The following is a 27,134-nucleotide window of genomic DNA, read 5'->3' on the forward strand; positions in this document are numbered from 1 at the left end:
CCCAACCACTAGCGGGGACGTAGAGGCGTCCCGAGGGAGCGTGCCTGCATTTCCTGCCCGCCCACTACCAGCTCGGGTCACTTCCGGTCCTTTCTGTTTATCGGTCCGACAGGAAAGCGGTCGTTGCAGTTAGCGCGAGTCTTCAGTTCCCGTCAAGGTCGGCCTCGCTTGAGGCCTACAAGTGACGTGAGCCGGGGCCGCGCCCTCCCTCGCAACATGGTGAGTGTGGGGGAAGAGGGAGAGCGGGGGTCTGTGAGGGCTTCCAGTCCCTTCCGGGGGTGTCCGTGGCGGGGGTCGGACTTGGTTCGGGGCTCGGGAGCCTTGGCTGGTGTTTGCGATGCTCTTCCTGCCTCCCGTCGTGTGTCAGGAGCCGGAGGAGCAAGCTGCGGGCAGCGTGCCGCTCAGGATGGGGCGCTCCGTCCGCGCCGTGTGGGGGAGCTGAGGAAGGAGCCGGGGCGGCGTGGCGGCCTGCCCCCGGGCCCCTGGAGTCGGCTCTCAGCTCCCCCGGCGGAGACGTCGCGGCCTCGCTGTCAGAGGCGGCCGGCGGGCCCGTGGTCTCGCGAGGTTTGTGGGTCGCGCCGCACCGACGGGCGCGAGCCGTGCGCGCCGCCCACGTGACCCGAGTCGCTGCCTCGCGGCGCCCCGCCCTCCCCCGAGACGACTGGTCGGAGCCCGGCCGGGAGCAGCTCCCGGGTCCTGCCGCCCTCCCGCCAGTGAGCGGGCAGCTCTTGGGCCCGTCTCCCCGCATGCCTCTGGCTTCCCGTGAGCCAGGCCGCCCGGTGCTGCATGCCCTTCGTAGGGAGACATTTAAAAAGCCGTGTTTTCTTTTTTTTTAACTTTACTTATTTTACCCTTTGTTGCCCTTTTTTTTTTTTTATTGTTGTAAGTTATTATTTTTTTAAAAAAAGATTTTTATTTATTTTTGAGAAAGATAGGAGGAGATAGAAAGAACCAGACATCACTCTGGCACATGTGCTGCCGGGGATCGAACTTGGGGACCTCATGCTTGAGAGGCCAAACATTTGTCACTGCACCACCTCCTGGACCCCTGTCGTTGTAGTTATTATAGTTGTTGTTCTTGATGTCGTTATTGTTGGATAGGACAGAGAGAAATGGAGAGAGGAGGGGAAGACAGAGAGGGGGAGAGAAAGACAGACACCTGCAGACCTGCTTCACCGCCTGTGAAGCGACTCTCCTGCAGGTGGGGAGCCGGGGGCTCGAACCAGGATTCTGACGCCGGTCCCAGTGCTTTGCGCCACGTGCGCTTAACCCGCTGCGCTACCGCCCGACTCCCTAAAAAGTGTTTTTATCATGTTATTATTGGAAAGAGAAAAATTGTTGAGAGGGGAGATAAACATACTTCTTTCTGCAGCCCTGCTTCACTGCTCTTAAAGTTTCGCCCCTGCAAGTGAGGAGGAGGGGCTTGAACCTGGGTCCTTAGGCTCTGTGAGTGCTTTGCCAAGTAAGACTGGTCCCCTAATTTACTTATTTATTTATTGGATAGAGACAAATCAAGAGGGGATGGGGAGGGAGAGAGGGAGAGAGGGAGAGAGACACCTGCAGCTCTGCTTCACCGCTGGTGAAACTTACCAAGTCAGGCCGGGGCATTGAACCCGTGTCCTTGCACGTGGCAGCATGTGCACTCTAACAGACCTGCTACCACCCTGTCCTGTCCTTTGTAGTTTAGTAGTGGGGCATGTCCCTATAAGTTCCCTCTAAAAGAAGACTCGTGATTGAATTCCTGCACCTAGTGTGGTGTTGAGTAGCTAAAGACAAGGCATTTTGCTCTCATACAAATTGGGGGGTCCTGGGGAGGAGATAGGAGAACAAACAGCGAACATGAGGGCTGAGGTCTGCAGCCCCTGCCTGGGTGGGGGGTGGGGGGGGCTGAGAATAAGCAGCAGAGTCTTCGCAGCTATCCTGAGAGCATAACCAGCAGGCCGCAGGGCAGAAGTCCAGGTCATTCAGCCCCTTCCCTCCTGGCTCCGCAGGTGTGGACATGAAGACTTCATTGGGGTCTGGGCGGTGGTGCACCTGGATGAGCGCACATGTCCTAATGCCCAAGGGCCTGCGTTCAAGTCCCAAACCCCCATCTGCAGAGGGGACACTTCACGGGCAGTCAGTCAGTGCTGCAGGGCTCTCTATTTTCCCTTTCCCTTTTGACTTCTTCCTATCAAATAAAAAATATTTTTTAAAAAGACCAAATTAGGGGCTCGGGCGGTAGTGCAGAGGGTTGGGCGCAGTGGTGCAAAGCACAAGGACCGGCATAAGGATCCCAGTTCGAGCCCCCGGCTCCCCACCTGCAGGGGAGTCGCTTCCCAGGCGGTGAAGCAGGTCTGCAGGTGTCTGTCTTTCTCTCCTCCTCTCTGTCTTCCCCTCCTCTCTCCATTTCTCTCTGTCCTGTCCAACAACGAACAACATCAAGAACAACAATAATAACCACAACAAGGCTACAACCACAAGGGCAACAAAAGGGGGAAATAAAAGGCTTCCAGGAGCGGTGGATTCATGGTGTAGACACTGAGCCCCAGCAATAACCCTGGAGGCAAAAATAAATAAATAAATAAATAAATACTTAGGCTCTGCAGGCTTTAATAAAAGGTAGAAAACTTAACTTCAGCCTTGAACCTTGAAATTGATGGCTTCCCTGGGAGGGACTATTTTATTCAGTGGTGGATGTTGTGGCCCTGCAGCCTTTAACCAGACTTTTGATTACAGGCAGGTCACAAAGGAGATTTCAGTTCAGTTCATTTTTGCCTTGGGTCTGTCTATCAGCTGCATCGCTGGTGTTTATCTTGTCGAATCATCATGCCATCTCTACAAGATAAAGGGTTTGATCCCAGCTGTAGGGATGGCTAACCTGAGACTTAGAGAAACTGCTTCTCAGGGATGGCAAGTGGAAGAGCTGGCAGGTAATCCAAGCCCCAGCTCAGCAAGTGCTCGCTGTGCCTACACTACAACCCAGAAAACGTACTCTGTCTGACATCGTTCCAGCAATCACTGACTTGCCACTCGCGTGATGTTTTGCTATGTAAATGAGCTCACTCTGTAAAAGCCAGTCTTGAGATTTTTCCACATTCCACTGGCAGAGGACAAAATGATTATGGTTGGTGTGAAGTTCCATAACAGGTGTAAACTCAGAAAGGTAGCAGAAGCCAAGCTGGGAAGAAGGAATGATAGAACTTTCTGGAATGGAGGACACAGGTAAGAGTTAAGGAATGGATAGGAAGTAGACAATTCCCAGGGTCTGAGGACAGTGGAAGAAGAGTAAAGGGTGTTTTTTTTTTTTAACTTAAAATTTTAAATTGTCTAATCTTTATTTATTGGATAGAGACAGCTAGAAGACAATGGGTGGGGGGATACAGAGTGGGAGAGAGACACCTACAGCACTGCTTTGCCACTTGCAAAGCTTTCCCCCTGCAGGTGGAGACAGGGGGCTTGAACCTGGGTCCTTGTGCACTGCAACCACCCGGCCCCTTGTTTCTTTTTCTGTACACGCACCATTCCACTGTTTTTGCCAGCAGACTCTTATGTTTAGTTTCCCTTCCTTCTTTTTTTTTTTTAATATTTATTTTATTTATTTATTCCCTTTCGTTGCCCTTGTTGTTTTATTGTTGTAGTTATTATTATTGTTGTTGTCGTCGTTGTTGGATAGGACAGAGAGAAATGGAGAGAGGAGGGGAAGACAGAGAGGGGGAGAGAAAGACAGACACCTGCAGACCTGCTTCACCGCCTGTGAAGCGACTCCCCTGCAGGTGGGGAGCCGGGGTTCGAACCGGAATCCTTATGCTGGTCCTTGTGCTTTGCGCTACCTGCTCTTCACCCGCTGCGCTACAGCCCGACTCCCATTTCCCTTCCTTCTATATTTTATTATTATTATTTTTGTAGAGGGTGCGAGACTTCAGGAGAGGAGAAAGGGGAGTAACTCTGCTTCACCTCTTATGAAACTTCCTGTGTAGGTGCTCCCATGTGGTGACCATGAGTTTGAACATGGTGGCTTGTATGTGATAGTGTGCACTCTATTGTGCGAGCTATCTCCTGGCATAATGTATCTAACTGACCTTATATGAGCTAGAGGGTTGCATGTGAGAGCGACACACCAGAGAATTACTTGGGTACATGCAGCATCAGGGACGGAACCAGAAACCTCGGTCATGCAAGTCCTATGTTATACTGGCAGAGCCATTTTCCTGGCTGCACTCATGTACATTTTAAACAGAGGAAACAGCATAAATAAAAACATAAAAAATTGAACATCTTTTGATTTTTGCTGTTACTGTTCATTTATCAGTTCAAGAATTCTGTTTGTGTCTGTGAGCTTATAAAATCTTTCACTTGGGAGTCGGGCAGTGGCTCAGCGGCTTAAGCGCAAGGACTGGCGGGAAGAATCCCGGTTCAAGCCCCCAGTTCGAGCCCTGGTTTGAGCCCCCAGCTCCCCACCTGACTCACTTAACAAGCAGTGATTAGGTCTGCAAGTGTTTATCTTTTCTCTCTTCCTCTCAGTGTTCCTTCCCCTCCTCTCTCCATTTCCTTCTGTCCTAGCCAACAATGATGACAGCAATAATAATTACAACAATAAAGCAACAAGGGCAACAAAAGGGAATAAATAAATTAATTAAAAAAACCCAAAAAACCTTTCACTCAAAATATAAATTTTAAGAAAATATTTTGAACAAAGATATTTTTCTTTTCTTTTTTTCAGGCCCGAAATGCAGAAAAGGCCATGTAAGTATCAACATGATTTTGGAAAATTTGTATTGCCTAGTTACCACCCTGGCACGTTTTCAGTATTTGGTTCTTTTGGTAGATGGATCTTTTGAGTATTGTTCCTGTACTTGCCCATTTATTTTCCCTGTTAATGTGTCCTGACAACTCCCAGACTTAAATTGCATGAAGGTTCATCACCTTGGGGCAGTGCAGGATGTGATGGTGACAGCTAGGCTATCCCATGGTTTTAGTTTTCTAGCACCTGAATATGCTACATATCACAGTGCTCAGAGAAGAGTTGCCCACACTGTCCTTACATGCAGTGTAATATAGATACTGGTTAGGTTGGAGCACAATTGGCCTTGTAGATGCTACTCCTTGAAACATAAAAATCTACGAAGTCCTCAATGGTTTCTCACACACAACACACACACACACACACACACACAACACACACACACACACACACACACTCACTCTACCATTAAGCCATGAGCAAGATATACTCCATCTAGGAACTTGGGTCACAAGAAATCCGAGCAGACTCTAATGGGAGTTGTCTGTCCCTTCTAGGACGGCCTTAGCAAGATTTCGCCAAGCTCAGTTGGAAGAGGGAAAAGTGAAGGTTGTATAGATCTTCTTCATGAATGTAATAAGTTATAAAAACTCCCCTTTGGCTTGCTTAAAACTCCAAAGCTTTTTTCTTTCCAAAGAGGTTGTGCTCTTGACTTCAAGCATCTCCCTATTAATGGAATGGGGTGGTGATCTGACTACTGCTTCCATGTCCCCTGTGATTTGATAGTTGGGTCCTCCATTATTATCCCAGCTCTACATAATGAATAATAGGAAGTGGGATGTGCTGGGATCTCGACACATAGAGACTCAATTTAAGAATAATACCTACCACTCTTTGCTTAAAATGAGACATACAGACATATATAATTTGTACATACACGAATGTATATGTACGGATAACTTACACATAGAGATAACCATCTCTATTTAAGGTAGAATACATATGTCATAAGATTAGATTTAACTTAGTGTTTTTTTTTATTTCTTTATTGGGGGATTAATGTTTTATAGTAAATATAATAGTTTGCACATGCATAACATTTACCAGTTTTCCACATAACAGTACAACCCTACTAGGCCTCTGCATCATATGTTGCAGGTACCTGAAAGATTTAACTTAGTTTCCGTAGCTTTTCTCTTTAAAATATTGTATTTTTTAAAGAATTTATTTATTTATGAGAAAGATTAGAGAGAGAAAGAACTAGCATCATTCTGGTATATGGTGCTGCTGGGGATTGAACTTGGAACCTTATGGTTGAGAGTCTAGTGGCTTTATCTACTGTGCCACCTCCTGGACCACCCTAGCTATTTGTCTACTGTTGTATAACTTAAGTTGTTCATAGTGATTCACTGTACTAGTTGCAGTACAACAAGTAGTCTTTTTGTTTGTTTTTTTAACCTGGGTAGTTATTTCTTGTTTGTTTTTTTTTTTTCCTGCCCAGTCAGTGCTGGGCACTATCAATTTACACTTTTTTGGTTTTTTTTCTTTTTATTCGATAGGACAGAGAGTAATTGAGAGAGGTGGGGAGAGATAGAGGGAGAGAAGAAAGACACCTGCAAACACTGCTTCACCACTTGTGGAGTGTTCCCCTTGGTGGGGATTGGGGGATTGAACCTGGGTGCATATCCTTGTGTGTATGTAGTACTATGTGCACTTAACTGGGTGCGCCCCGCCTGTCCTGCTGAGTAGTTTTTTTTCCCCAAGGAAAGACTGTAGAGTGAAGTTTAAGGTTTGATGAATATATTTGTAACTGAAACTGCAAATGTATTTAGACTATTAGGCACTTTAAGATTCAGGCCAGAGTGGTCCAGGAGGTGGCACAGTGGATTATGCATTTGGATTCTCAACCATGAGGTCCCAGGTTCAGTCCCGCGAGCACATGTACCAGTGATGGCTGGTGTTCTTCTCTTTCTCCTCCTGTCTTTCTCATGAATAAAGGAATGTCTTAAGAAAAAAAAAAAAAAAGATTCAGGCCAGAGGGGTCAGGCAGTGGCACACCATGGTTAAGTGCACACATTCCAGTGGACAAGGATGCAGGTTCAAACCACATAGTCTTCACCTATAGGAAGAAAGCTTCTCAAGTAAAGCAGGTCTGCAGGTGTTTCTCTGTCTCTGTCACCTGTGAATACTGCATAAACTATAAACTTATAACTACAGTAGTGTTGTAGCAGTGTGTCTGTTTTGCTTCTCCTTAGAACGAAGACCCTTCCTTGCTCAGAATGTACTGAGCTTCCCAAGCTGAGATAGTGGAGACTGGCAGGTACATTCTGTGTGAACTTAATTTTGGTAAAAGTAGTAAGTCTCATTGATTATCTGTTATCTTAATTATTCTAAAACTAGAATCCCAGGGGCCGGGTGGTGGCAACACCTGGCTGAGCACACATATTGCAATGCTCAAGGACCCAGGTTGAGACCTGCAGGGGGAAAGCTTTGTGTGAGTAGTGAAGCAGTGCTGCAGGTGTCTCTCTGTCTCTCTTCTTCTCTTTCACCCCCTTTCCCTCTCAATTTCTGGCTGCTTCTATCCAGTAAATAATAATAATTTAAAAAAACTTAAAAAAATCAGAATCCCAAATATTTTTAATTATTAAATTTGAACTTCATTTTCTTGTGCTTTTAGACATACTAAAAGAAGATGTTATGAACTAAATGAGAAGTTTATGAACTTATATAAGGCCTTCACCCCCTCCCCTCTCAATTTCTGGCTGTCTCTATCCAATAAATAAAAATAATTAAACAAAAAAAAATCAGAATCCCAAGTATTTTTAAATTACTATATTTGAACTTTATTTTCTTGTGCTCTTTAGACATACTAAAAGAAGAAGTTATATACTAAAAGAGAAGTTATAAACATGTATTATTTTTCTCTACAGATCATTGGTGAAATCTCAAAAAAAAGTGCTCAAATTCAGTAATTGTAAGTTAGCCTCCCCTCCCCTCCCTCCCCTCCCCCTCCTCCTTCCTCTCTCCTCTTTCTCTTTGCCGTGTGCCACTAACCCGCTGCGCTACTGCCCAGCCCCCTCTCCTCTTTCTCTTAACTTCTCTTCATTGCCAACAGGTAATTGCTGGGGCTTGGTGCTGGCACAGTGAACCCACTGTTCCTGGCAGCCATTCTTTCTTTTCCTCCCCCCCCCCACCATTTTTATTGATAAGACAAAAGAAAAAATTGATGAGAGGAAGGGGAGATAGAGAGACAGACACAAAGAGAGACACCTGCAGACCTGCTTCACTGCTCATGAAGGATGCCCCCTGCAGATGCGAGCAAGAGGGCTTGCGCCGGGTCCCTGAGTGTGGCAGTGTGGATGTTCGACTGGGTGCAACCAGCCAGCCCCCATCTACTGATTTTCTAACCATTTGCACTTTTGAGCATTGAGGCTCCTGGCAACCACCCCCCCCCTTTTTCCTTTTATTTGATAGGAAGAAAGGTTGGGAGAGAGCATAATGATTATATAGAGACTCACTTATACCTGAGGCTCCCAGTCCCACATTCAGTCTCCTGAACTCCCATAGCCTAGCTAGACTAAGCTGCTCTGGTAGGAAAAGGGTGAAAAATAGGGGCAGAGAGAAGTTGAGAAGGAGGGTAATGTGTATGTATATACACACACACACATACATACGCACATAGAGAGAGGAGAGACAAATTTGAAGCACTGTGTTACTCTTTATGAAACTCCCTTCTGCAGGTGAAGGGAGGCCGGGCACTTGAACACAGATACTTGTGCGTGGTAAGTTGTGCTGCTCTACCATGTGCGCCACTACTCCTGACCCCCAGCACTTTTAAAGATTTTTAAAGATATTTATTCCCTTTTGTCTTTTATTGTTGTAGTTATTGATGTCATTGTTGGCTAGGACCAGAGAGAAATGGAGAGAGGAGGGGAAGACAGGGGAGAGAAAGACAGACACCTGCAGACCTGCTTCACTGCCTTTGAAGCGACTCCCCTGCAGGTGGGGAACTGGGGGCTTGAATCAGGATCCTTATACTGGTCCTTGCACTTCGCGCCACGTGTGCTTGACCTGCTGCACTACCACCCGACTCCCCCCCCAACACTAAAAAATATTTAGGGGGCTGGGCGGTGGCTCACCAGTTAAGCGCAAGTCCCTAGGTTTGAGCCCCTGCTCCCCACCTGCAGGGGGGATGCTTCATGAAGCGGTGAAGCAGATCTGCGAAGGTTTATCTTTTTTTTTATAAAATATTTTTTTTATATTTATTTTCCCTTTTGTTGGCCCTTTTTTTTTTTTAATTGTTGTTGTAGTTATTGTTGCTGTTATTGATGTCGTCATTGTCGGATAGGACAGAGAGAAATAGAGAGAGATGGGGAAGACAGGGGGGAGAGAAAGACAGACACCTGCAGACCTGCTTCACCGCTTGTGAAGCGACTCCCCTGCAGCAGGTGGGGAGCCGAGGGCTTGAACTGGGATCCTTATGCTGGTCCTTGCGCTTGGTACCACCTGTGCTTAACCCGCCTGCTGCGCTCCTGCCCGACTCCCTTTTTTTTTTGGCCTCCTGAGTTATTGCTGGGCCTCGGTGCCTGCAGTAGGAATCCACTGCTCCTGAAGGCCATTTCCCCCCATTTTGTTGCCCTTGTTGTTATTGTTACCATTGATGTTGTTGGATAGGACAGAGAGAAATCGAGAGGGGAGGGGAGACGGAGAGGGGGAGTAAAAGACACCTGCAGACCTGCCTCACCGCTTGTGAAGGGACCTTCCTACAGGTGGGGAGCTGGGGGGCTCGAACCGGGATTCTTAACGCTGGTTCTTGTGCTTGGTGCCATGTGTGCTTAACCCGCTGCGCTACTGCCCGACTCCCTTTTTTTTTTTTTTTTTTTTTAATTTAAGAAAGGATAAATTAACAAAACCATAGGGGAGGAGGGGTACAACTCCACACAATTCCCACCGCCCAATCTCCATATCCCACCCCCTCCCCAGTAGCTTTCCCATTCTCTATCCCTCTGGGAGCATGGACCCAGGGTCATTGAGGGTTGCAGAAGGTGGAAGGTCAGGCTTCTGTAATTGCTTCCCCACTGAACATGGGCGTTGACTGGTCAGTCCATACTCCCAGTCTGCCTCTCTCTTTCCCTAGTAGGGTGGGTCTCTGGGGAAGCGGAGCTCCAGGACACATTGGTGGGGTCTTCAGTCCAGGGAAGCCTGGCCAGCATCCTGGTGGCATTTGGAACCTGGTGACTGAAAAGAGAGTTAACATACAAAGCCAAACAAATTGTTGAGCAATCATGGACCCAAAGCTTGGAATAGTGGAGAGGAAGTGTTAGGGAGGTACTCACTGCAAACTAGTGTACTTCTGCTTTCAGGCATATATTTTGCAGTAGTTTACAGATACGTGTGAACATATGCTCTCTCTCACAGAAACTGGTGTATATCTAGGTTTGGGGACTTTGTTAGAAAGTGAACCACCTGAGATGAAATTAGAGTGTACTATGAAAGGAAAGGTCTCACCCCCACACGTGAAGCCTCTGGACACAGTCTGAGGTGAAGCATGCTGAGGTGGCACTCGTTGCATCGATTAGGTTGTTTTCTTTCTTTCTTTTTTTTTTTTAACCAGCACACTGCTGAGCTCTGGCTTGTGGTGGTGTGGGGAATTGAACCTGGGACTTCAGAACCTCAGGCATGAGAGTCTCTTTGCATAACCATTATGCTATCTACTCCTGCCCTCTTTCTCTCTCTTTTTTTTTTTTTTTTTAAGAATTTATTTATTCTTGAGATAGGCAGAGAGAAATAAAGAACCAGACATCATTCTGGTACATCTGCTGCCAGGGATGAAACCTCGCGATTCCGAATCCAGTGCCACCTCCTGGACATGGCGTGTCTTCTCTCTCTATCTCCCCTTCCTCTTTCATTTTCTCTCCTATTTAACGAAAAATGAAAAAGAAAAAATATCTGCCAGGAGTGGTAGATTCATAGTACCAGCAATGAGCCCCAGCAACTGGAGGCAAGAAATAATTTTTAAAAATTATTTTAATGAGATAGCGAGAGATACAGAAAGAAAGAAACAGTGAGATCAGAGCACTGATGGCTTATGGCACTACTTGGGATTAAACCTGGGATCTTCCAGCCTCTGGCATGGGTTTTTTTTACTTTATTATTATTTATTATTATTACTGTTTTTCCAGAGCCCTGCTCAGCTGGGGATTGAACCTGAGCTCAGGTGTTTGGTACCTAAGGCCTGAAACTCTTTTTGCATAACCGTTATGCTCTCCTTCCAGTTTCTGACACTCATTTTGAAGGACTTACATTTGAGTGTTACTTGGGAGAAATGATAGTAACTTTTTCTTTTCTAGCTGGCTTAGGTGAATTCCGGATTCGTGACCTAAATGATGAGATTAACAAGCTGCTCAGAGAGAAAGGACACTGGGAAGTCCGGATAAAGGAGCTGGGCGGACCTGACTATGGAGTAAGTAAAGTCCCCTGGCGGCTCTAGAGGGGAAGCTCGTGAGCTTTCTGGGAAGCTAGGCAGGTCCTACCCAGTGTTGCTCCCCCTGCAGCTCCCAGCCCAGGCCTGCTGGAGTAAGCACTAGAGAAATCGGAGAAGAAAGTGACATGTAGACCAAGACCCATGAAAAGGATGGATAGGGGTGGCTACTGACTTCATAGCACAGGCCTCAGAGCAGGCAGGGTACCTGTGTTTACTAAAAAATTGCCTTGAGTGAGCCACTTGTTTATTTTCCTCTCCTCCCCACCCGTCCCTCCCCTCCCCTCTCCTTTCCTCCCTCTCCCCCCTCCCTCCCTTCCTTCTTTCCTTCCTTCCTTTATTCTTTTGGTAGAGTCAGAAATTTAGAGTGGAGGAGAGATAGAGAGGGAGAGAGAAGGAGCGACACTTGCAGCACGGCTTCACTGCTTGTGAAGCCTCCCATCTGCAGGTGGGGAGATCTGAATCTGAGTCTTTGAACTGGTAATGTGCATTCAACTGGGTGCTCCATAGCCTGCTCCCCATTTTTTTTTTTTTTTTTTTTTCAGAGCACAACTCAGCTCTGGCTTCTGGTGGTGAGGGGGATTGAACCTTGGAGCTCAGGCATGAGAATCTGTTTGCATAACCATTACGCTGTCTTCTCCCACCCCCATCTGTTTTGGTTTATTTATTAATGACAGGAGAGAGAGAGCGAGCGAGAGCGTGTGCGTGTGTGTGTGTGTGTGCGCTTGCTTGATCACAGGCACACCAGAGCATCACTCTTGAATGTCTGATGATGGGGTCTGAACTCAGGACCCGAGTTCTTGAGTTTGCATTTTATCTCCTATGCCTCCAGGGACACTGAGCTGCTCTCAGCTCCCTGGGAATTGGCGCATCCATGGTGACTTTTTCCCGTCTTACCAGATGCTGCAGTCTTCATGCTTATGCTTTCCGCATAGCTGTGCTGTGCTGTGCTTCAGAATAGTGACTGGAGCCGGGGAGACTGGCTAGAGGGCGGGTCCTGAGTTTGATCCCCCAGAATGTGTCAGAATTTAATTAATGAGAAGGAAAGAGAGAACCAGAGCATCATTCTGGTTTTTGTATTGCCAGGGATTGAACTCGGGACCTTATGTTTGAGGACCCAAAGCTTTATCCACTGTTTGATCTCCTGGTCCACACTTTTATTTTTTCCTTCTTGACATAGCACTGCTCAGCTCTGGCTTATGGTTAACCACCTCTCAGACTGCGTACCTTGTAGTACTAGTAGTGTCTAGTTAGTGAAGTGTAACCTTTATTATTATTAATAATATCTTTATTTATTAGATAGAGGCAGCCAGAAATTGAGAGGGAAGGGGGAGAGAGAGACAGAGAGACACCTACAGCCCTGCTTCTCCACTTGTGAAGCTTTCCCCCTGCAGGTGGTGACCAGGGGCTTGAACCCACGACCTTGCACACTGTAATGTGTGCACTTCACCAGGTGCCCCACCACTCAGCCCCTTAAGTATATCTCAGTATGTAAAAATACACACAGCTGTGAGCTGAGAGGCAGTGCAGTGGATAAAGTGCAGTGGGACAAAGTTAGACTCTCATGTATGAAGTTTTTTTTTTTGTTTGTTTTTTTTTTTAGATCAACCTTCAGCATCTCATGTGACAGAGTGATGCTTTTCTCCCTCTCTCCCGTTCTTGGTCTCTCATTAATAAATAAATCTAAAAAGAAAAGAAAAAGAGTGGTACAGTGGGTAAAGCTTTGGATTCTCAACTATGAGGTCCTGAGTTCAACCCCTGGCAGCACATACCAGAGTGATGTCTATTTCTTCCACCCTCTCCTCCTGTCTTTCTCATAAATAAATAAAAATTCTAAAAAAGAAAGAAAGAAATGAGAAATAACATGCAGAGGGTCAGATAGAGCTCATCTGGTTGGACATGCACTTGGCCTCAGCACTGTTCCACCACTTGGGAAATTTTCCCCAACGGAGGTGCTTCTGTGTGGTGACTGGGGACTCAACCCAAGTCCTTGTGCTTGGTAATGTGTGTGCTCTGTTGCTGTCTCCTGTCTCCTACAATAATATTCATTTTAAATACTTTTTGTAAGTAGAGACAGAAAACGGAGAGGGAAGGGGGAAGAGAGAGACTTGCAGCACTGTTTCACCACTCATAAAGCTTCCTTCCTACAGGGTGGGAATAGTGGGCTTGAACCTGGGTTTTTATGTACTGTATATTGTGTTCTCAACCAGATGTGCTATCATCTAGCCCCCATTTAAAATGTTTATTTACATATTGTCATGAGACACATAAACACAGGTGGGCACACAGCACTGTTCTACTGTGGGATGTGGTGGTATTGGGAATTAAACCTGGAAACTTTGGACCTCAAGCGTGAATGTTTGGTAAGCTCCCACAGTGCTATCTCCCTGGCCTCATAAGCATCTTTTTCTGAGTCAATGTAAGAGCCATCACATTTAAGATATAGAGTACATTCCATCTATGACTATGCTATGATTTTCTTGGATTTTTTTTTTTTTTTTAAGGATTTCTTTTATCTTAATGAGAGAGAAGGTGGGAGGGTAGGGGAAAGAGAGAGAACCAGAACATTACTCTGACATGTTTGGTGCTATGATTGATCCCAGAACTTCATGCCTGCAAATCCAGTATTCTGCCTTGTTACATCACCTTTCTGGTTGCTGTAATTAATTAATTAATCTTGCTGTAACTTACTTAAATCATCTTTCTGTTAGGTATGTTATCTTAAAGTACATCTGCAGTTATGAGAACAAAGGGATTAAGGACCAAATCCATTTTGTCTTTTTTTCTCAATAAGAAAGTTGGCCCTCGAATGCTGGATCATGAAGGGAGGGAAGTCCCAGGAAATCGAGGCTACAAATACTTCGGGGCAGCGAAAGATTTACCTGGTGTTAGAGAACTATTTGAAAAAGAACGTAAGTAACCTTTGTGAAGGTTTTAGCCTTCAGTTAGAATTGGTAGTGGTTATAGGAGTTGGTGTACTTCATGTTAGCTTGGTGGTACTCCTGTGTTGTTTCTTAGCTGCTTAGGTGATGTGTTTGATATTTTTGCCTCCAGGGCTGCCACTGGGACTCTATGCCTGCACAGTGACTCCACCATCCTCAGTGGCTTCCCCCCAACCCCCCACACTTGTTTCTTTATTTATAAAATAGAGGTATGAGGGGAATCGGGTGGTAGCACAGCGGGTTAAGCGCACGTGGCGCAAAGCACAAGGACCGGCGTAAGGATCCCGGTTCGAGCCCCCGGCTCCTCACCCGCAGGGAAGTCGCTTCACAGGCGGTGAAGCAGGTCTGCAGGTGTCTGTCTTTCTCTCCCCCTCTCTGTCTTCCCCTTCTCTCTCCATTTCTCTCTGTCCTATCCAACAATGACAGTATCCATAACAATAACAATAGCTACAATAATAAAAAAAAACAAGGGCAACAAGAGAAAATAAATAAATAAATATTTTAAAAAATGGAGGTATTGACAAGACCATGGGATACGAGGGGTACATTTCCACATAGTTCCCACTACCAGAACTCCCTATCCCATACCCCCCCCCCCCCTTGAAAACTTCCCTATTCTTTATACCTCTGGGAGTATGGACCCAAGATCATTATGGGGTGCAGAAGGTGGAAGGTCTGGCTTCTGTAATTGCCCCACACATTTTAAAAAATAGATGCAGAGAAATTGAAAGGAAGAGATAGAGAGAGAGAGAGACCTGTAGCACTGATCCACCACTCATGAAGCTCTCCTGCTGCAGGTAGGGTCCAGGGTTTTTTAACCTGGGCTCTTGGTGTATAGTAATGTGTACACTCTACTAGGTGCAACACCACTCAACCCCAGTTCTCAGGTTTTCTGTGGCACCAAGATTGAACCCAAATCTCTCACATGTGATTTACTACTGAATCACTGTCCTAGCCGAATTTTAATTTTAAAAAATTGCAGCCCTTAGGTGGTGTCAGGCGTCAAATCCAGGTTCTCACACATGCAGGGTGGGTGCTTGACTGAGCTGTCTCCCAGGTCCTGTTCCTGGGTTGTAGGTAAGTTAGCAGTGGGAGTGGGAGACTGTGGCACAGATCAGCATTGGAAAGTGAATCCGTGCACCAGTCTCTCTGAGAAAATTCCCTATTTCAAGTTCCACCAAACCTTGGTCTGAACCCCAATTAGAAGTGGAGTTACTGGTTGAGTGCACACATTATAATGCACAAGGACCCAGGTTCAAGCCCCTGTCCCCACCTGCAGGGAAAAAGCTTCACAAATGGTGAAGCAGTGCTGCAGGTGTCTCTCTGTCTCTTTATCTCCCCCTTCTTGATTTCTGGCTGTCTCTATCCAATAAAGATAATAAAAAACAAATTATAAAATACTGAAAAAAAAAAAGAGAGTTGGGCAGTAGAGCAGCAGATTAAACGCAGGTGCTAAGTGCAGGGACCGGCATAAGGATCCCTGTTCGAGCCCCTCGCTCCCCACCTGCAGGGGAGTCGCTTCACAGGCGGTGAAGCAGGTCTGCAGGTGTCTATCTTTCTCTCCCCCTCTCTGTCTTCCCCTCTTCTCTCATTTCTCTCTGTCCTATCCAACAATGACGACATCAAGAACTACAACAATAAAACAAGGGCAACAAAAGGGAATAAATAAATATATTAAAAAAGAAGAAGTTAAGTTACTCTGAGAGTCTAAATTGGTACTTGCTCTTCTTTTGCATTTCCCTTTGTGGCTCTGGAGTTGTACTATAATTTAATTTAGTCTTATGGAAAAGTCTTCTGAGTTCTATTTATTTAATGAGAGAAATACTTAGAGACCAGAGTACTGCTCAGTTTTGGTTTATGGTGGTACTCAGGATTGAACCTGGGATCTCAGAGCCTCAGATATAAAAGTTTTTGTTTTGTTTTGTTTTGTTTTCAATCAAGAATATAGAACTTTATTTATTTATTTATTATTATTTTTAACCAGAGCACTGTTCAGCTCTGTCCTATCCAACAATGACGGCATCAAGAACAACAGTAATAACTACAACAATAAAACAAGGGCAACAAAAGGGAATAAATAAATGTCGTGCTCTAGCTTATGGTGGTGTGGGGGATTGAACCTGGGACTCTGGAGCTTCAGGCATGAGAGTCTGTTTACATAACCATTATGCTATCTATCCTCCACCTGAAAGTTGTTTTTTTTTCCCCTCCAGGGTTATTGCTGGAACTCTACACTACAAATCCACTGCTCCTGGAGGCCATTTCCCCTTGTTTCCCTTGTTATTGTTATCGTTGTTGGATAAGACAAAAATCGAGAGAGGAGGGGTAGACAGACCTATTTCACCTGTGAAGTGACCCCTCTGCAGGTGGGAAGCTGGGGCTTGAACCCGGATCCTTACCCGGTCCTTCCACTTCGCACCATGTGTGCTAAACCTTCTGCACCACTTCCCAGCCCCCAGCAGTCTTTTGCAGAACATTATGCTGTTTCCCTAGGCCTTCTGAGTTTTTTTTTTCCCCCCTCCGGGGTTGTTACTGGAGCTCAGTGCCGGAACTACAAATCAATTGCTCCTGGTGGCCAGCTTTTTTTTTTTTTTAATGGATAGGACAGAGAGAAATTGAGAGAGAAGGAGAAGATACAGGGAGAGAAAGACAGACAGCTGCAGACCTGCTTCACTGCTTGTGAAGCATTCCCCCCCCCCCCCCGCATTTGGGGAGCCAGGGGCTCGAACCTTGAATGGTTTCTTGCGCTTTGTACTATGTGTGCTTAACCCAGTGTGCCATTGGCCAACTCCGCCTTCTGAGCTTTTCATAGAAAAACTGAACAGAGAATGAAGATGCAGTATTCTCCCACTGTTCACATCCTTCCCATTTCACCCCAGTTGATTCTTTTATTTTTTTATTATTTTAAAAAATTTATTCCATTTTGTTGCCCTTGTTTTCTTTATTGTTGTAGTTATTATTATTGTTGATGATGATGATGTCTTTGTCATTGTTGGATAGGACAGAGAGAAATGGTGAGAGGAGAGAAAGACAGACACCTGCAGACCTGCTTCACTGCTTGTGAAGCGACTCCCCTGCAGGTGGGGAGCCGGGGGCTCGAACCGGGATCCTTAAGCCAGTCCTTGCGCTTGGCACCACCTGCGCTTAACCTTCTGCGCTACCGCCTGACTCCCAGTTCTTTTATTTATTTATTTATTTATTTATTTTTTTATTTATTTTTTTAAAGATTTTATTTATTTATTCATGAGAAGTGATAGAGGAGAGAGAAAGAACCAGACGTCACTCTGGCACATGTGCTGCCGGGGATCGAACTCAGGACCTCATGCTTGAGAGTCCAAAGCCCCATCACTGCGCCACTTCCCGGAGCAAGTTCTTTTATTTTTATGAGAAAGATACACACACACACACTCCCACTCTCTCTCCCTCTCCCTCTCCCTCTTTCTTTCCCTCACCCTCTCTCTTTCCCTCTCCCTCTCCCTCTCTCTTTCCCTCTCCCTCTCCCTTTCCCTCTCCCTCTCTCTCTCTCTCTCTCTCTTTCCCTCTCCCTCTCCCTCTCTCCCTCTCCCTCTCCCTCCCCCTCCCCCTCCCCCTCCATCCCAGGCACACTGCTCAGCTTTGGTTTGTGGTGGTATCAAGGGTTGATCCTGGGAGTTGCAGGTCTCAGGCATGTAATTCATGTGCTCTGACACACTGAGCTATATTGCTAAGTTTAGGGAGGCTGGGTGGTGCTGCACCTGGTTAAGTGCATATATTGCCATGCATAAGGACCTGGATTCAAGCCCCTGATCCCCACCTGCAGGGGAAAAGCTTCATGAGCGGTGAAGCGGTGCTGCAGATGTCTCTCTGCCTCTCTCTCTCCCCCTCTCTTTCTTGCCCTCCCTCTCAATTTCTTTCTGTTCTATTAAAGTCTTAAAAATTGTTTAGAAATACTATCCACTCTTTGTTCAGTCCTGATTATATTTCAGTTAAGTATCCTAAGACTGCTCTTGCTGGTGTCATTAACACTGCTTAAAAGTAATTCAGAGTTTAGGGGAGAAAGAGACACCTGTAGCCCTTCTTTCCTGCTTGTGAAGCTTCTCCCCAAGCAGGTGGTGACCAGGGGTTTGAACGCTGGTCCTTGCACATAGAAATGTGTATTCACCTTGTTGTGCTCTCTACCCTCACCCATCCCAGAGCCACCTTTCTGTGCGACAGAAAAAGTGACCTGGAGCAGTGAAATTATATGTGTACACACACACACACACACACACACACACACACACGATCAATGGATTGTACATGTGTGAGGCCCCTGTTGGCAAAATAAATAAAGTTTAGTGGGGCCAGGTGATGGTGCACCCCAATTGAGTACATGTTACCATGTGCAAGGACCTGGGTTCAAGCCCCTGGTCCCCACCTGCAAGAGGGAAGCAGTGCTTTAGATATCTCCCACCTCTCTCTTAATTTCTATCCAAAATAAATATTAAAGAAGGAAACATCTTTTACAAATTTAAAGTTTATTGATAAGAATCACTAGGGGAAAACAACAAGGCCACCAAAAGGGAAGATAAATAAATAAATGTGTGGATATATGTAGATGAAGAATCACTAGGGGCTTGGTGGCAACCCTACAGGGTGGAAGCTTCAGCAGTAATGAAGCAGGTCTACAGGTACCTCTCTTTCTCTCTCTCTTGCCTCCAGGGTTATCGCTGGAGCTAGGTGCCAGCACTATGTGTCCACTGCTCCTGGCGGCCATTTTATTGGGAAGGACAGAGAGAAATTGAAAGAGGAGGGGGAGAAAGAGATAGACACTCGCATACCCGCATTACCAGCTTCTGAAGTGATTGCCTTGTAGGTGGGGAATCAGGCTCGAACTGGGATCCTTGCATGGGTGTGGGTCCTTAACACTTCATATATGTCCACTTAATCCAGTGCGCCACCAGCCAGCCCCCACTCTCTTTCCCTCTCTATCTCCTCCTCCCTCTCAGTTTCTCTGTCCTATCAAGGAAAAAATGGGTTACCAGGAGTAGTGGATTTATAGTGCAGGCATATAGTGAGCCCCAGTGATAAACTTGGTGGCAGTTAAAACAAAGAAAGAAGCAAAAACTGGGGCCAGGTGGTGGCGCACCTGGTTAAGTACACACGGTTAGGCACACACATTACAGTGCACATGGACCCAGGTTTAGCCCCTCGTCCCCACCTGCAGGGGTAAAGCTTTCTAAGTGGTGAGGCAGGGCTGCAGGTGTCTCTCTGTCTCTTTCCTTCTCTCTCTCCCTCCCCTCTTAATTTCTGTCTCTATCCAATAATAAAAAATAAATGTTTAAAAAGAAAGAAAGAAAAAGTAACCATCATCTGCACCTTGAGTAAATTTTGATCTTTTTTCCTGGATGAACTTTTAAAAGTCACAATATCTGCAAACACAGGTCTGTCTACTATCCTCCTGGTATAGGGAGCAACCCATCTGATCCATGGTGTTTCCATGAACACACAGTCTCCGTGGCTGTGTAACAGTGTAACGGGAGAGAGCTGGAGAAAGGCTGTGATGGAAAAATTGAGCCAAGTTCTGCTCTGTCTTTTAGCTCTTCCTCCGCCAAGAAAGACAAGAGCTGAGCTTATGAAGGCGATTGATTTTGAGTACTATGGTTACCTCGATGAAGACGATGGTGTAATTGTGCCTTTGGAACAGGATCATGAGAAGAAAGGTTTGCCAGGCGTTTCCTGTCATTTGAGATGGTATCTGTTTTCCCCTTTGACAGTGTGTGTGGGGGGGGTTTCTTTTTTTTTTTTTTTTTGCCACCAGGGTTGCCACTGGGCCTCAGTGCCTGCACTCTCAGTGGTTATTTTTTCCTTTTCTATTTTTTATTCCCTTTTATTGTCCTTTTTTTTTTTTCCTCTTTTGTTTATTTATTAGATAGAGACAGCCAGAAATTGAGGGGGAAAGGGGTGATAGGGAGAGAAAGAGACACCTGCAGCCCTGCTTCACCACTTGCAAAGCTCTCCCCCTGGAGGTGGGAACCAGGGGCTCAAACCCAGATCCTTGTACATTGTAACATGTACGCTCATCCAGGTGCGCCACCACCCGGCCCCTGTTGCCCTTGTTTTATTGTTGTGTTATTGTTGTTATTGATGTCGTTGTTGGATAGGACAGAGAGAAATGGAAGGGGGGGTCAGAGAGAGAGAGAGAGAGAGAAAGACAGACACCTGCAGACCTGCTTCACCGCTTGTGAAGTGACTTCCCTGCAGGTGGGGAGCTGGGGGCTCAACCAGGATCCTTACGCCGGTCCTTGTGCTTTGTGCCATGGGCACTTAACCCGCTGCGCCACCGCCTGACTCCCGTTTTCTATTTTTTTATTTGACAGGACAGAAAGAAGAGGGGAGGGGAGAGAGAGAGGGAGGGAGAGAGACATTTGCAGACCTGCTTCACCGCTCATGAAGTGTTCCCCCTGCAGGTGGGGAGTGGGGGCTTGGACCCAGGTCCTTGCGCATGGTGGTATGTGTGCATAACTGGGTGCACCACTGCCTGGCCCCCCACAGTGGGTTTCTAAATGGTGCTTTTTGTTAGAAGGGAATTTTTCTTGGTTGTTAGTGGCCTGCTAATGACTTTGGCTCTATAACTTACTGTGAGACAGTCAGGGCCGTGTTGGACCAGAAGCAGCAGGCTGGGGAGCCATGAAGACTTGGTCCCTGTTCACCAGCAGTGCAGCATGTGGGTTCATTCCCAGCTGATCTTTCTAAGACTCATAAAGTGGAGCGTTCATAAGCAGCATTTAGATCAGCGTTCAGTACAGCTAATAGGCTATAATGTAGAGCAAGGTGGATGTCACATTCTGCATGCATCCTGTGTGCCAAGCACTGTTCTGGCCTTTATGGGCATTTTTTTTTTTTTTTTTTTGCCCCCAGGGTTACTGCTGGGGCTCAGTGCTGGCACTATGAATCCACTGCTCCAGAGGCCATTTTTCTTTTTCTTTCTTCTCTTTTCTTTCCTTTTTTTTTTTTTTTCCCCCTCTCTGTTATACTTGTAGGACAGAACAGAGACATTGAGAAGGGAGGGGGACCTACAGACCTGCTTCCTGAAGCATCCCTCCTGTAGGCGGGCAGCAGGAGCTTGAACCCAGGTTCTTGCACTTGGTGATAGGGGTGCTTAGCCAAGTGCACCACCATCCGGCCCCCAAATGTGCATATATATATATATATTTATTCCCTTTTGTTGCCCTTTTTATTTTATTGTTGTTGGATAGGACAGAGAGAAATGGAGAGAGGAGGGGAAGACAGAGAGGGAGAAAGACAGACACCCGCAGACCTGCTTCACCACTTGTGAAGCGACTCCCCTGCAGGTGGGGAGCCGGGGGCTCAAACCGGGATCCTTATGCCGGTCCTTGCGCTTTGCACCACGTGCGCTTAACCCGCTGCACTACCGCCCAACTTCCCAAATGTGCATTCTTAAGGAGATTTATCATAATCTGTGAGGAGTAGCAGCCCATCCCTGTGTGATGGATTGTTTTTGTTTTGTTTTGTTTTTTGCCTCCAGGGTTATTGCTGGGGCTCAGTGCTTGCACCATGAATCTACTGCTTCACTGCTTGTGAAGCGACTTCCCTGCAGGTGGGGAGGCGGGGGGCTCAAACTGGAATCCTTTGTGTTATGTGCGCTTAACCCACTGCACTACTTCCTGACCCCCCGGGTTTTGTTTTTTTTTTAAAGATTTTATTTATTAATGAGAAAGATAGGAGGAAAGAGAGAAAAACAACAACAAAAAAAGACATTCTTCTGGTATAGGTGCTGCTGGGGATTAAACTCAGGACCTCATGCTTGAGATCCCAAAGTTTTATCCACTGCACCACCTCCCAGACCATGTTTCTGATGCATTGTTTTGTTTACTTCACAAGATAAACAGAGGCTGCAGATCACTGTGGTTGGTAAATGTGGGCTGGGGCATTGAGCTGGGACTTTGGAAGCAGGTGGTCAGGAATAAGAGCTCTTTGCCAGCATGCTGTATCACGGTTTCCATTTTTATGTGGATATGTCATAAAGTCATTCAGCTCTTTGAACTGGGGTTATCTGGCCATATTCCCCATAAAACTGCCCTGAAGTGACTTGAAGCCAGAGATGTTTGGAGATCACACTGCTCCTCACCCCCAGGGCAGAATGAGCAATGCCTCATTCCATCAGGGCCACTTTTGCTTTGCTGACACTGATAGCCTTGCATTCTGTTAAAAGTTTTCTTAGAGACCAGAATAAATAGTACCTACTCTCCTTTATCTTCAGTTAGAGCTGAATTAGCAGAAAAGTGGAAAACAGAACGAGAGGCCCGATTGGCAAGAGGAGAGAAAGAGGAGGAGGAGGAAGAAGAGGAAGAGATTAACATCTATGCTGTCACTGAGGAGGAGGTACTGGGTGAATGATGAGGGTCTCCCTGGCACTCTTGTACTCTGAGCTGTGATGCCTGAGCCTTGGGAGAATCAGGCCAAATGCTGGGAGGGGGCTGGGTTCACCAGTAATAGGTCAGGGTCGAAGCCTAGCTTTGCTCCTGCCTTTGGCCGAGGCTGACGCCTTCTCACCTGGAAGGTGGATATGAAGTCTACTCCCAGGATCACAGAGAACTGTGAGAGTGCTTTGTAAAAATCACTTTACTGGGTTGGGGAGTTAGCATGATGGTTATGCAAAAAGGCTTTTAAGCCTGAGGCAACGAAGATCCTAGATTGATCTCCAACGCTGCCATAAGCTGAGCTGAGCCGTGCTCTGGTTTAAAAAAAAAAAAAGCACTGATGGACCTGGTGGTGGCGCACCTGGTTGAGCACACATGTTACAAAGCACAAGGAGCCAGGTTCAAGCCCCTAGTCCTCACCTTCAGGGGAAAGCTTTGCGAGTGGTGAAGCAGTGCTGTAGGTGTCTCTCGTCCTATCACCCCCTTCCCTCTTGATTTCTGGCTGTCTCTATCCAGTAAATAAAGATAATGAAAAAAAAAGGCACTAACTACTTTACTGGATAGATGAGACAGTTCATCTGGTAGGGCACCTCCCTTGCCATACATTTGGCCTGGGTTCAAGTCTCGGCACCACATGGGAATGCCAAGACCCTAGGGGAAGCTGGTGCTGAGGTGTGTCTCTCGCTAGTGGGAAAATCATGCATATGTGAAGACCCGCCACCACTACTGACCCCCGGAAATTACAAGACCAACAACTGCTTCGCACCAGGAATTACTATTTGTTAGAGATGCTTTCCTGAGTGCTCGAGTTAGATTTAGAAATGTGTCTGGTGGGGGTTGGGTGGGAGCGCAGCGGGTTAAGCGCACTAGGCACAAGCTCAAGGAACGCCGAAAGGATCCCCAGCTACAGGGGAGTCGCTTCACAGGCGGTGAAGCAGGTCTGCAGGCGTCTGTCTTTCTCTCCCCCTCTCTGTCTTCCCCTCCCCTCTCCATTTCTCTCTGTCCTATCCAACAATGATGGCATCAATAATAACTACAATAAAAACAACAAGGACAACAAAAGGGAATAAATAATTAAATATTTTAAAAATGCGTTTGGCTTGTGACCATATGACTGTTAGCCTGTGGACTTGCTTCTTTTTTTCTGTTCGGTCCCAGGAAGATGACAACTCTTCTTGTTGTTGTTCTCCTCCTCCCCTCCCTCCCCCTCCTCCCCCTCTTCCTTCCCCCTCCTTCTTCCTTCTCCTCCTCCATCCCCCTTCTCCTCCTTTAAGGATCTTAATTATTCATTAACGAGAAAGATAAGGGAGACAGAATGATCCAGATACTCTGGTACTTGTGCTGCTGAGGATCGAACTTGGGCCCTCCTGCTTTAGAGTCCATTCCTTTATCCACTGCACCATCTCCCGGACCGCAGGGCAGACGTCTTTGTTCAGATAGAGTGAGGCAGTACAGCACTGAAACTGCAGCACTCCCACATGGTATTCCAGGGGCTCAAACCTGGGCCACATCCATGGCAAGGCAGGTGCCTTTCCATGTGAACTCTCTCACTGGGCTCTCTGTCTGCCTGTCTGTCACCTCTTGAGTTGGTCTTTACACTCAGCATTGCACTTGGTGGTATCCACCAAACTTGATTTCAAGGGTTCATTCCGAATTACTGCCAAGTGGTACTCTACTTAGAGAAGAATATGCAGTTGGTAAGTTTAGGGGTCTGTGAGTTTTCATAAGACAAACACCTCATTTCACAAGTACCAGGTGAAGAAATGTAGCCAGAATCTCATCCCTACCCTACCCGACTCCGCACTCCCCTCTCCCTTGTCAATCTCCTGACCTCTGGTAACCTTTGTTACAAGTTCTCTGTGAGCTTGATCTAAATCAGTGGAATCAGGCATATCCTTTTGTGTCTAACAAGTCCTGGGTATTATGTGTAGTATTCAGTTAGGGGCTTTAACAGATACGGCTGCTGTGAACGTTCCTGTCCACTTGTGGTTTCTGTTGCTTATCCAGTGAGGCGCGATTAGCGGATTGTAGGGTAGGCATGTGTTTGACTGTAGTAGATGCAGTCGGGTAGTTTCCACAGAGCTTGGACTAGTCCAGACTCGGAAGTCCCGAAAGAGGGCTGCCAACCTGCAGCAGGCACTGATTCCTCCTCCTAGGCTTTGCTTCTCTTACCCCCAAGGCTTCTTTCTTTCCTTTGTTTGTTAGTCATCTCTTGGCTCACACGCCTCCTCTGAGTTGATCTGTTAAGGAAGGGGAAAAAAAAAACAACATAATACATTTACTGGCAAGGTTTAGAAACCTCAAATTAGGATCAGCGGAATACTAGTGTGCTGCTTGGCCATGTGTGTGTGTGACTCAGGTTCGGGCACTGCTCAGCTCTGGCTTATGTGTGGTGTGGGGGGATTGAACCTCGGACTTTAGAGCCTTAGGCATCAGAGTCTTTTTGGGTAACCATTGGGCTATCCCCTTTACCCCTTCTGCCTCCCTCCATTTTAAAAATAAAGAAGAAAGGAACCTAAACATGTGTAGTGTTAGCACACAGAACTTGAAGAGGTCCCATAGTATTAGCTGACTGGCACCAGTGATAGCCGCGGCTAAGTATTAGTGTCTGTTTCCCCCTCTCCCCCTTCTCCCCACTTCCCCTTGCTTTTTCTTCCCTGTCTCCACAAATGGCAGCTGTGTTATTAACCACATTTACCCACAGTGTTCTGTTGTTGTCTATACTTACTGATGTGTCTCAGGCATCTTTCTGGTTGAGCACTGAATTTCACTTACGTTTTTAAAGATTTTTATGATGGCCCAGGAGGGGTAACAAACAGTAGCTAAAGTTCTCGACTTCCAAGCATGAGGTCTTAAGTTCAGTCTCTAGCATCATATGTGCCACAGTGATGCTCTGGTTCTCTCTCCTATATCCAATTAATAAAAAAAAAAAAAGAAAGAAAAGAAAAGATTGATTATGGGGAAAGATGGTGGCTCACCTGGTAGAGCACACATGTTACCTTGCAGAAAGACCTAGGTTCAAGCGCCCAGTCCCCACCTGCAGGTGGGGAGCTTCACAAGTGGTGGGCCAGTGCTGCAGGTGTCTCTCCTCTATGCCTGTCTCCCTCCATGCATGGCTCTGTTTCTGACCATCAAAAAAAATAGCTGAAATCCTAAAAAAGAGTTATATGGGGGTGGGAGAGAAGGCGACAGATCAGAGCACTGTTCAGCTCTGGCATTTGGTGGCAGCATGGATTGAACCTGTGCCCTCTGGGGTCTCAGGCCTGAGTGCCAGCTGGTTGCTGTTCTCACAGGCTGAGCTCTCTCCCTGGCCCTCTTTCTTTGTAACAGCTGCAGAGTGGTGCATTTAATTGCTTTCTTGTGGTCTCCTGCCCATGGACTTTGGTTATTTTCTTTTTTGTAGTCGGATGAAGAAAGCAGTCAGGAGAAAGGAGGGGAAGACGGGCAGCAGAAGTTCATCGCTCATGTCCCAGTGCCCTCACAGCAGGAGGTAGGAGGGAGCAGAGGTCCCCCCCCCCACACACACACACACATGGGTGGTGCTTCCAAATGCAGAGACCTTTGGAAAGGAGGCTGCACAGAGGGCAGTGGGGTCCTCATCCTCCCTGCCCATTGGGGAACTCTCCCGACAGGACACTTGTGGGGATCCCCCTAGGACGTGGGATCCAGAGAAGGCAGGACTCTGCTTCCAAGGAAATTGCTCAGTACACTGTTTGCACATCTCTGGGGCGGGGCCTCTCAGCAACTATTCGGGGTGTCGTGCTCCTTGGCTCCTTATACCCCTTCACAGGGGCTCCCACCTGGCTGGGTTGGCAGAGTGTGGGGGATGATGAGCCTTTCCTCTCATACCCCCAGATTGAGGAGGCGCTTGTGCGGAGGAAGAAGATGGAGCTCCTCAGGAAGTACGCGAGTGAGACGCTGCAGGCCCAGAGTGAGGAGGCGAAGAAGCTCATGGGGTACTAGGACTGACCTGGACCCTGCAAGCAGATTTCCAGGGTCTGGAAATCCACAGAGCCTCACTGGCCCACAGTCAACCCCACACTGCAGACAGAGGCTGCTGCTACAGGGCGAATGCCCCTCGTCCCACCATTTTCCCTGCTCTTGCTGTTTCTCACCTCTTGAGAGGAGCACTGCCTGTGACTCCCTGGAAGGCTGTCTACATGTTAAACACTTCAGCAGTTGCTTTTGTACAGATATTTTGCTGTTGTGCGGGTCGACTTCCTTTTATCTGAGCATGCTGGCAGCTGCTGTCTCTCTGCCTGTGTTTTATTTAACTTCCTACTGTGATTTGGTGTAAGGGTGATCAATTTGATACTGTCATTTCTTAAAAATGCAGTTTTCCTAAAAAAAAAAAAAAAAAGTATTTGTAATTCCTCTTGAAAAATGAGCTGTGTCAGCCCTGAGCTGCATCTTTGTGTCAGCAGCCAACCAGAGCTGTCCCTCTGGGGACCAGGTACCAAGGTCCCTGCTCAGTCTGTCTCACTGCTTCCTGCCCAGGGGGCAGGATTTTTAACTTGGCCATTTCTGTTTTCTGTGACTGGTTCTGTAGATCTATTTTTATTAAAGATTTTTATAGAAAAAGAATA

General features: G+C 46.7%; 1 protein-coding gene across 2 annotated transcripts; it reads left to right on the forward strand.

Annotated features, from left to right (window-relative positions):
* On the forward strand, positions 1 to 27,134 carry ISY1 (ISY1 splicing factor homolog). 2 transcript variants are annotated; one of them, XM_060180311.1, is made up of 10 exons: positions 1 to 219; positions 4,703 to 4,725; positions 5,281 to 5,332; positions 7,654 to 7,678; positions 11,056 to 11,186; positions 13,999 to 14,116; positions 19,705 to 19,827; positions 22,389 to 22,510; positions 25,952 to 26,038; positions 26,404 to 27,134. In XM_060180311.1, the coding sequence occupies exons 1-10, from the start codon at positions 217 to 219 to the stop codon at positions 26,509 to 26,511; spliced, it is 792 nt and encodes a 263-aa protein (XP_060036294.1). In that variant the 5' UTR covers positions 1 to 216; the 3' UTR covers positions 26,512 to 27,134. The 2 variants fall into 2 exon arrangements, with proteins under 2 accessions (XP_060036294.1, XP_060036293.1); XM_060180310.1 differs by lacking the exon at positions 4,703 to 4,725 and having other exon boundaries at positions 1 to 225; positions 5,264 to 5,332.

The sequence above is a fragment of the Erinaceus europaeus genome, chromosome 21 (assembly GCF_950295315.1).
Source record: "Erinaceus europaeus chromosome 21, mEriEur2.1, whole genome shotgun sequence".
Classification (NCBI taxonomy): Eukaryota; Metazoa; Chordata; class Mammalia; order Eulipotyphla; family Erinaceidae; genus Erinaceus; species Erinaceus europaeus.

What these genes read in the sequence shown, in the direction of transcription:
- ISY1 (XM_060180310.1), top strand. An exon ending in TGGTGAAATCTCAAAAAAAA is followed by an intron (nt 7,679 to 11,055) that starts GTGCTCAAATTC and finishes GAGAAATGATAG; the next exon opens with TAACTTTTTCTTTTCTAGCT. An exon ending in ACAGGATCATGAGAAGAAAG is followed by an intron (nt 19,828 to 22,388) that starts GTTTGCCAGGCG and finishes CTTTATCTTCAG; the next exon opens with TTAGAGCTGAATTAGCAGAA.